This window comes from Vollenhovia emeryi, unplaced genomic scaffold, assembly GCF_000949405.1.
Source record: "Vollenhovia emeryi isolate VEMERY1.0 unplaced genomic scaffold, V.emery_V1.0 DF939128.1, whole genome shotgun sequence".
NCBI classification, from domain to species: Eukaryota; Metazoa; Arthropoda; class Insecta; order Hymenoptera; family Formicidae; genus Vollenhovia; species Vollenhovia emeryi.
The window spans coordinates 1,792,969-1,803,882 of record NW_011967238.1 but is presented as its reverse complement, the minus strand read 5'-3'; the positions used below and the strand labels follow the sequence as shown (position 1 = coordinate 1,803,882).

General features: G+C 28.5%; 2 protein-coding genes across 3 annotated transcripts in view; both read left to right on the top strand.

Moving 5' to 3' along the window:
* Positions 1 to 3,488: 3,488 nt before the first annotated feature.
* LOC105568608 lies at positions 3,489 to 6,226 on the top strand. The gene is made up of 3 exons (XM_012024415.1): positions 3,489 to 3,698; positions 5,121 to 5,483; positions 5,601 to 6,226. Exons 1-3 carry the CDS (start codon positions 3,641 to 3,643, stop codon positions 5,912 to 5,914), a joined length of 735 nt encoding a protein of 244 aa, XP_011879805.1. The 5' UTR covers positions 3,489 to 3,640; the 3' UTR covers positions 5,915 to 6,226.
* Positions 6,227 to 7,978: 1,752 nt separating this feature from the next.
* The window catches only part of LOC105568606, an 18,665-nt gene continuing 15,729 nt past the window's right edge, over positions 7,979 to 10,914 (top strand). Inside the window, exons 1-3 of one of the 2 annotated variants that reach the window (XM_012024412.1) lie at positions 7,979 to 8,253; positions 9,634 to 9,996; positions 10,113 to 10,555. In XM_012024412.1, the coding sequence (XP_011879802.1) occupies positions 8,196 to 8,253; positions 9,634 to 9,996; positions 10,113 to 10,426 (735 nt within the window). In that variant the 5' untranslated portion in view covers positions 7,979 to 8,195 and the 3' untranslated portion in view covers positions 10,427 to 10,555. Of the gene's footprint in view, positions 8,254 to 9,633; positions 9,997 to 10,112; positions 10,556 to 10,914 lie in introns of those variants that run through there. The other variant, XM_012024411.1, reaches the window with a different exon arrangement.

Sequence of the window (10,914 nt, the reverse complement as noted above, 5' to 3'; positions counted from 1 at the left end):
TCCTGTGAGCACGTGTATTGCAACTTGCATCTAGGACGGTAATAAGTGTGGCAATCTTGGACGCCGGGTCACCATTTCCCTCCCTCTTTAGTCGACTTTCCAGTATTAAAAATAATTTACATTTTTGCACAATAATATCTAGGTATATATACTTATAAGAAAAGAATATTTTACATTATATTTATTTTGTTTTCTGTTTTATGATATTTTGATTTATGAAACTATAGAAATACATTTGACAAGCAGGGAACTTTTGTAAATCAATTTTTATGTTTGGAATGCTGCATATTTCTAAATATTCATGAAACTATTTCTGAGAAAAGCAAAAGTAGAAGTAAAGAAAGTTCGAGATTCAATAAAAAAGAAATAAAATAAACTAAAAGTAAAACTCTAAAATAAACATGTTATTTTCTACTTCTAAAAAAATTTTTTTATAAGTTTTAGTATATGCATTTTAGTATATGCATTTGTACATTTTGCAGCAGACTTCTTTTCTATTATCGAGACTGTGTCATGTGATTAAAGGTTGCATGAATCGCCGTGTATATACATGGACGGAGAGCTCCAGTTCGTCACTTCTGTGGTACTTTTTGACTACAAACTTTCTCTGTTCGGCATGTGTTTATGTCTGCATTTTAACATATTTATGAGATTCTTAAAATTGACTTCTCGATTTCTTCTTCTGTAAATCAAATTTTCCTAATATGTTTTGAAATTTATTCTAGAGAAAACACAAAATCTAATTATTAATTTATTCAATGTTCAGCTTATGATATCTCGATAACTGTTTGTCGGATGGAAAAGTAATACAGGACTTTTTTACTTGATTTGGTCTCAGGAATATACTGTTACAATTGTGCTGCCATTGTTGAAAATTTTCGTGTATAGTAACACATAAAATTTACATACACAAAATTTTTCAATAATTTTTGTGGTAACATTCATCAAGAAAAAAAAGTCAAATATTTTACTAGGCAAATTACCTGGCATTATACCTCAAGCCAGGTAATATAGCACTTTTATTTCCCAAAGTCAAATTTTTCTATTGTTTTAAAGTTATACAGCACTTAATATAACTCCGTATATTTTTATGCAATTTTTCTGAGATATACATGTCTAATATTTCTAAATAACTGTATAAATAAACAGCTGAGCGTTCTTAACATTTTTAAAACTTTACATTATTATTTTGTTGATCTTAATAGATACTTGGCTCGAAAAATTGTGTTTGTACTTTACGAATGAAATCATCTGGTCACGCGTGAGAACAAAATCGCGTGTTTGAAGTCGACGCCGCATGTTATGTAACATTATTCATCGCGCAAGTAAGAAACGCGATAATGCAGTTTGTCTCGAGAATAATGTAGTTTTATTAATTAATGTGTTAGTTTTACAAGTTAGTGTTACAATACTATCAATTCGTATTACAATATTATCTGTCGATATTACGATGACAGTGGAAAGTTCGTTACCTCAACGAATTATACTTCATTTCATTATCCTCACACATACAATCATTGTATGTATAATGAGATGCAGCAGTAGTTGCTGCAGTGATTTCAATGCTTTCATCTCTGTTCTGTTTCTATTCTTCATTCACACGACGCTGTTCTTTTTTTCGTCTTTGTTTTTTAACTTATTAAACGGGCAAGCAACATTCTATGGCATAAAAGATACACTATTGGGCGCAAAGATCTCTGTTCAATTTTACGAATGCAATATCTATTAATTTCTGTAACATATATTCTACACGATATCAGTTTTTACTAATAGCTGCATCTATAATTAAATACACGTGTAATAACGACAAATTTTATTGCATAAATCATCATGAAAGGCAAGAAAGCAATTATTTCTACTAGTCATTTCGCAGAACTTTGCATATATATCAATACATAATCCTCATTAATATGTCACGTCAAAATCAATTACATAACAGAAATCTATCTATGAATCTTATTGTTTGTTCACCCACAAGTCTTACTGTTAGTGACAATGCATTTCGAATTTATCTTATATATTTACAATATTTTAAGTATAAATTATTTAATATAAATAATATAATATAGTTATTTAATATAATGTAACTTGATATCCTTGTGGATGGTACCTCAACACAATCAAAATTATGCTGGTGAATTAATTTTGATGTAAACTTCACTTACTTCACATCACTCGAAGGTAGGTTATATTATGTGTTATGCATGAAAATCTCAGTTAAGTTAATCAAAGTTTCAGTCATCAACACGATAATATGTCTCCTACATGGTACTTCTTCGTTGTATGATTTTAATAAAAACAAAAGAACAAACAGCAGTTGCAACGTACTTATAATCGTGTTTGGTCAAATATTATTGCTTTTTTAACTTCCTCGTGAACATAAATCCACAGTATTTTATATTGTTCATATAATTTGCTTTCATATAATTGTATTTCAAACATCACTATTATTGAAATTTTTTATATATACAGGTGACATAGTCCGAGAAATAGTATGAGAAATTTTTTCCGAATATTTTTAACGCAAACCTTGTTTACTACAATATTATTTGACGATGAGACTGACACACATACATGTGATTACACGTTATAGATACAACAAAAAAATTAGTAATTCTAGTTTACTTACATAAGTTCTACTACATTATTATTTCAAATTCTTAAGAAAGAGAAAAAAAATTTACTCAACGTCATTGCATGACACTTATATTGGATAATATTAATATTTTTTTATTCTGCGTAAGTAATATTAAATTAAAAAGAAAATTAAAATTAAAGCTATTCAAATTATTTTTAAATTATTAAAATTCTTCTTTAAAGGAAAATAGATTGTTAAGCTTCTTTAGGTTTCTGTTTTTGACATTAACAATGAAAAACTTTTGATATAATTAATTTTTATCATAGAACAATGCACATGTTTGCCAAATTTAATTTTGCAAATGTATAATTTCTACTTTGTTACCAAAATAAAATTTGGAATGAAAGTTTGATTTTATTCTGCAAACCAGATTTTTATTTTCAATCTTTCTTTATTGTTTATGAATTTGTTTGATTAATCATATACCTTTGACATCATAAAATATGACCGAGAACGAATGTATTACATAATTTATAGAGTAAGGAATAATTAATTATTTCATTAGTTTATATACATATGTTCGTGAAGGAATATGTACGCACACATGCACACACACTAACGCGCACGCACAAACACATACACAAAAACACACACACACACACACACACACACACACACACATATATTTATATGTATATACTGTAAAAGTACTGAAGAAATACATAAACCACTTCTGAACTTCTTTCAATCCCCTCTTTTCTCGACTGATTATTGAAAATGATGAATTGCCTCTTGTTGCGCTGTCCCCACTTCAAACTGTCAATACATTTGATCATGCGCAGAACAGAAATACTATACTCAATTCTAATGTATAACATTGTTTTGCGTCTAGGCATGTGTCATAAAAATTAGAATAAGAGGATGTTTTAAAAAGAGGGATGGTGCAGTCTTGTAGAAGCTGTAACAGTTCACGTTACTTTTGTTTCGCTTTGATCTTACGTTCGTTAAGATTGTTTTAGAGTGTTCGTTTGTTACTTCGCAGGAAGATCATCGTGTAAAAATATGTTTGTCGCATTCTTTACTTTTGTGCTTGCGACAGCATACGCTGCAGAGGATATACGTGAGTAAACAAGTATTAGCCACATTTATTTTAGGTAGATATATGTACATGATCAATTATATATTAGAAGATGCAAGAAATATATCTTTTTCAATACTGTATCACTTTGTCATATGAGCAGTTCTTATCGCGATAATTAGAGAGTTTAATAATTTGTCAAAAGTTAAGTAATTGTTACGTAAATAATTCTCTTCGTTAATTAATTGCAACACACATAAATAAAAACAAGCTAAATCGTATTTTTTTTACGCAAATGTTCCGTTATTACACATTTCGCATGTTCTGCTTAAAATGTGCAATTATAAGTTCACAAGGAAATTTCACACAGTCTTCTAAGTCTTTTATTAGCCCGAATGGAATTATTGTATACATATAAGAAGAGATCAAAGGTTTAAATGTGATTTTAATAAGCAATATATTGGAGTATTATATATTTATTTGTACTACATTTATAAATAATGCTAGAATAAAATAAGTTAGAGAATAAAAGTTAGTATTAGATGAATTGTGAAAATAAATAGAACAATCAGTATCTGTACATATGTATAATAACTATATAATTATGGTTTTGGGAATGCAAACGCTATTTATCAACGTAACTTTAATTAACTAAAATAATAATCTTTACTAGAGATTCATACATTGAAAATATTTTCTTAATATGAAATTATAATTTTTTTTTCATATTAACAAAGATATTTAAAGTCTATAGCAGGATAGACTATTATTACATTTAATAGAGTAACTTGTTTTACAATAAGTGAATAAAAAATTGGAAGAAACTGTGCACAAAAATTCTGTTTAATTATTCCATTAATGATCGGAAAATTTTAATTAAATCCTTGAAATAATTAAAATACTAATATGACCAATATGACCAAACCTACAATAATACCTACATAACAAAGTATGTCTGACAATGAGACTTGAATAAGATTTCATAATGATATCTCAATATTCTTTGCGCAACTGAATTTAGATATTTCCTATTATTTTTGATACATTTTCTGTGTGAGACCTCATCTATCTGATATCTATCTGAAATATTTTCATTGTTAATAGTATGAAGGAATAAGTTAATAAAAGCCTGTTTTTTTCTGCTTTCTAGGTATTGTATGAAACACATTTACGAATGTTTTAGTATATTTGCTTAATTTAACGATTCTATTTAGCTTTCTCTATTATAAGTTTTATGTAACTCAATGGCCAAAATTTTTATAGTTACATTATTAAAAATATAAAATGCGTACACAACTTAATAATAATGCGTATACAACTCAATAATAACTTTTACAGATTAAAATAATTTATTGTAAATAAATGCTAGGGACGTTATTATTTCAATTACAAAAATATTTTTTAATTTAGAAAGAATTATTGTAATCCAGCTTATTTTATCTTACATGATTTATTTCTTTATAGCCTCCTATGTTCATGTGTGTGGTCGCAATGATCCAAACTATGGTGACTGCGTCTTGGACAATATCAACAATATGAAGCCCCTGATTTGTACAGGGATGCCAGAATTAAACGTTCCTCCCCAAGAGCCAGTAATTATTGACAAAATGGTTATTTTCGATACAAATAATCTTAAGTTAATTCTCGAAGACGCAAAAATATTTGGAATTTGCAATTTCGATGTACAATCTTTTAATATGAGCCTTGACAAGCTTCACTTTGATTTTACTTTCGTACTTAAACATCTTAATATGGACACTGTATATGACATTGACATACGTGTATTGGTGTCACTTGCTAATAAGGGAATAGCTCACATTTCTGCAGGTATGTAAAATAGTCAATCTTATATTAAAATAAGATAAAACTTAGAACTATTTATTTTATTATAGAAACTTGTTCTCATTTCATTGTAATTATCAACCTATGTTGTTTTTTTTACAGATAACGTAAATGGAAAACTAAGCGTACAGCTTAAAGAAGTAACCAAGAATGGTAAAACAGAAATATATGTATCGAAGGCAAACACGAATTTAGATATTCTAGATAAAAAATTTATGTATGAGTTCGACGATAGTGAAAAAGACTTAGTTCAACTACATGAAGTTATTAGAAATACCGTAAGTGAAAACGAAAAAGAAATTCTGAGTAAAATTAAGCCTATACTAGAAGCAAGAGTTTCTAAAATGGCTATTGAAACTGGTAACAATGTAACTTACAATAGATTTGATCAATTGTTTCCCAACGAAGCACCATAAATGACCTAGAATTTTGAGATTGTTACAGAATGTGATACGCATCCTGTAATGTATCTGTTCTGATCAAAGAATAATTGAAATATATTTTGTATAAGTCGTAAATTATTAATAAAGTGACATTATTTTAAACATTGACGATATGTTTTAGTTAAGTGGCATAACGAAAACAAACGATTAACTGTTATAGATAGATTATTAGCGCGGAACAGCATAGATTTGTATGAAATAAATTTATTCTCAGATAAAATTGTTATGTGTCTGTGTATCGCTTCGTACACTTATTTAAATAAATATATTAAATTTCGCAATAAATTTTCTGTATTACAAAAATTGCCAGATACGGTCAATAAAAATCACTGATGTTATTAAATTATAACGCACAATAATTACAAGGGGGGGGCTTAGCCTCCTTCCCGCACCCACCCCGCCGGTAAGGAGGGTGGACTTCACTTACGAGAACCGTACAACGATAAAAATATTTTAGTTTCCATTCGAAAGCAGCGGAGAGCCGGAGTCGAACTCACTTCGTACTGAATGTTTCTGATAATGTAAGAATATGATCGTGAAAATTGGTGAAACATCGTTTTGCTTATAAACTTAGCTGTTCACGCACAGTAAAGTTCATCTCACATCGCCTCCTGTTCCAAAGCAAAACTACTTTCATCATTATTACAGTTCTACATGGATTATTCCAACTTTCCAGTAGTGGAAAACTATATCGCATTTTTGTAACTTATTTTTTTAATAACTTTGTAAAGAACAATCACTCGAAGGTTGGCCATATTATGTATTATACATGAAAATCTCAGTTAAGTTAATTAAATTTTCAGTTATCGACACAATAATACTTCTCTTACATAGATACTTCTTCGCTGTATGATCTTAATAAAAAAAAAAACCAACAGTAGTTGCAACGTACTTATAATTGTTTAGTCCAATATTATTGCTTTTTTAACTTACTCGTGAACATAAATCCACAGTATTTCATATTATTCATATAATTTGTCTTCATAAATGTATACAGGTGAAACATTCCGAGAAATAGTATAAGAAATTTTTACCGAACATTTTTAACGCAAACCTTGTTTGTTACAATGTAATTTGACGATGAGACAGACACTCATACATGTGATGACACGTTGAAGATATAAAAAAATAAGTTAGTAATTCTAGTTCTTTTACGTAAGTCCTACTATACTGTAATTTTTAATTCTTAAGAAAGAGGCAAAAAAATTTACTCAACGTCGTTGCATGACACTTATATTGAATAATATTAATCTCTTTTTTATTCTGCGTAAGTAATATTAAATGAAAAAGCAAATTAAAATTAAAATTAAAGCTATTAAAATTATTTTTAAATTATTAAAATTCTTCTTTAACGAAAAAATAGATGGTTAAGCTTCCTCTTGTTTTTGTTTTCGACCTTAACAATGAAATACTTTTGATATAATTAATTTTTTTATACAACAACGCACATGTTTGCCAAATTTAATTTTGCGAACGTACACTTTATATTTTACTACCAAAATAAAATTTTGAATAAAAGTTAGTTTATTATTCAAAATAAAATTGTTTGTTTGTTATTCAAAATAAATTTTTGAATAAAAGTTTGTGTTTTATTCTGCAAAACAGATTTTTATTTTTAATCTTTATTTATTGTTTAAGAATTTGTTTGATTAAACATATACCTTAGAGAGCATAAAAATGTAACCGAGAACGAATGTATTAAATACATTATAGAGTAAGAAATAATTAATTATTACGTTAATGTATGCTAACATACCTGTCTGCTCGTAGAGGAATATGCATACACATACACACACACCTCGCGCGCGCGCGCGTACATGCACACGCACGCAACACGCCTACACATCACGCATACGCACACGCAAACTCGCATGTGCACGCAAACGCACACAAATAATAAAAAATACATAAATTATTTGCGAACTTCTTACATTGCCATCTCTTCTCGACTGATTATTGATAATACCAAATTAATTCTATTTTTTTGCGCTGTCCCCCACTTGAAACTGGTCAGTCTATGTGATCACGTGCAGAATAAAACTACTCTACTGAATTGTAGTGTATAACATTATTTTGCTTCAACGACCGTGTCATAAAAATTAGAATAAGAGGATATTGTAAAAAGAGGGGTGCTGCAGTATATAGAAGCTCTACCAGTTCGCGTTACCTTTGATTCGCTTTGGTCTTACATTCGTTAAGATCGTTTTAGAGTGTTTTCGTTGGCTACTTCACAGGAAAATCTTCGTGTAAAAACATGATTACCGCATTCTTTATTCTCGTAGTTGTGACAGCATACGCTGCAGAGGACATACGTGAGTAAACAAGTATTAGCCACATTTATTTCAGGTAGATGCACGTAAAAGATTAATTTTATCAGAAGATGTAAGAAATCTATCTATTTTAATACCATGTCACGTTGTAATATGAGCAGTTCTTATCGCGATAAGTAGATAGTTTAATAATTTGACAAAAGTTTTCTACGTAAATAATTCTTTTTATTAATTAATTGCAACATACATAAATGAAAACAAGCTAGATCGTTTTTTTTACGCAAATGTTCCGTTATTACACATTTCGCATGTTCTGCTTAAAATGTGCAATTATAAGTTCACAAGGAAATTTCACACAGTTTTATGATTCTTTTATTAGCCGGGATGAAACTATATAAGAAGAGATGAAAGGTTTAAATGTGATTTTAATTTACAATATATTGGTGTATTATACATATATTTATTTGTACTACATTTATAAATAATGCTAGAATAAAATAAGTTAAGGAATAAAAGTTAGTATTAGATGAATTGTGAAAATAAATAGAACAATCAGTAACTGTACATATGTAAATATATAATTATGGTTTTGGGAATGCAAACGGTGTTTATCAACATAACTTTGATTAATTAAAATTTTGATATTACTATAATAATCTTTACTAGAGATTCATACACTGAAAATATTGTTTTAATATGAAATTATAATGTATTTTTCATATTAACAAAGAAGTTTAAAGTCTATATGCAGAATAGACTATTATTACATTTAATAGAGTAACTTGTTTTACAATAAGTGAATAAGAAATTGGAAGAAACTGTGCACAAAAACTCTGTTTAAATATTTTATTAATGATCGGAAAATTTTAATTAAATTCTTGAAGTAATTAAAATATTCATATGACCAATAATACCTACATAACAATGTATATCTGACAATGAGACTTGAATAAGATTTCATAATGATATCTCAATATTCTTTGCGCAATCGAATTTAGATATTTCCTATTATTTTTTGATACATTTTCTGTGTGAGACTTTATCTATTTGAAATTTATCTTAAATATTTTAATTGTTAATAGTATGAAGGAATAAGTTAAAAAAGCTTGTTTTTTCTGCTTCCTTGTTATTATATGAAACACATTTATGAAATTTTTAGTATATTTGCTTAATTTAAACGATTCTATTTAACTTCATATATTATAAGTTTTATGTAACTCAATGGTAAAATTTTGACAACTATATTATTAAAAATATATAATACGTATACAACTTAATAATAACTTTTTAAATATTAAAATAATTAATTGTAAATAAATGCTAGGAATGCTATTATTTCAATTACTAAAATATTTTTTAAATTTTGAAATAATTATTGTATTCCAGCTGATTTAATCTTAAATGATTTATTTCTTTATATAGCCTCCTACGTTCATGTGTGTGGTCGCAAAGATCCCAACTATGATCAATGCATGCTGGACAATATCAACAATGTAAAGCCCCTCGTTTGTTCAGGGATGCCAGAATTGAACGTTTCTCCGATAGAGCCAGTAATTGTTGACAAAATGGTTATTTTCGATACAAATAATCTTAAGTTAATTCTCGAAGACACAAAAATGTTTGGAATTTGCAATTTCGATATACAATCTTTTAATATGAGTCTTGACAAGCTTCACTTTGATCTTACTTTCGTACTTAAACATTTTAATATGGACATCGTATATGACATTGACATACGTTTATTGGTGTCACTTGCTAATAAGGGAATAGTTCACATTACTGCAGGTATATAAAATAATCAATCTTACATAAAAATAAGATAACAATTCAGTACTGTTTATTTTATTATAGAAACTTTTTCTTATTTCATTGTAATTAACAGACTATTTTGTTTTTTACAGATGACGTAAGTGGAAAAATAAGCGTACAGCTTAAAGAAGTAACCAAGAATGGTAAAACTGAAATATATGTATCGAAGGCAAGCACGAATTTCGATATTCTAGATACAAAATTTACGTATGAGTTCGACGATAGTGAAAAGGATTTGGTTCAACTACATCAAGTTATTAGAAATACCATAAGTGAAAACGAAAGAGAAATTATGAGTATAATTAAGCCGATACTAGAAGAAAATGTTTCCAAACTGGTTATTGGAGTTGTTAACAACGTAACTTACAATAGATTTTACCAATTGTTTCCCGACGAAGCACCATAAATCACTTAGAACTTTGAGATTACAGAATGTGATATGCATCCTATAATGAATCTGTTCTGATTAAAGAATAATTAAAATATATTTTGTATAAGTCGTAAATTATTAATAAAGTGACATTATTTTAAACATTGACGATATGTTTTAGTTAAGTGAGATAACGAAAACAAACGATTAACTGTTATCGATAGATTATTAGCGCGGAACAGCATATAAAAGGTTGTCAAATATCTCCCTTCCGCTTTTTTGCTCTTTATTCAATGCTTTATAAAAAGTGTTACAGTGATCGGATTTAGTTCAAATATGCGCCGTTTTGTTCGATAATCTGTTTCCATCTAGACGGCAACTTCATAATACCTCCCTCGTAGAAGCCCCCCTCCTTATTTGCGAAGAACTCGGACAGCCACTTTTCACAAGCCTCTTTTGAGTTCAACTTTACACCACCAAGGGCGTTCGCCATGGACAGGAACAGGTGGTAATCACTTGGCGTT

Excerpts from the sequence above, each read along its gene's own strand:
- LOC105568608 (XM_012024415.1), top strand. The coding sequence starts at position 3,641 with ATGTTTGTCGCATTCTTTACTTTTGTGCTTGCGACAGCATACGCTGCA. Across the intron at positions 3,699-5,120 it reads ATACGCTGCAGAGGATATAC|CCTCCTATGTTCATGTGTGT; the intron begins GTGAGTAAACAA and ends ATTTCTTTATAG. Across the intron at positions 5,484-5,600 it reads AATAGCTCACATTTCTGCAG|ATAACGTAAATGGAAAACTA; the intron begins GTATGTAAAATA and ends TTTTTTTTACAG.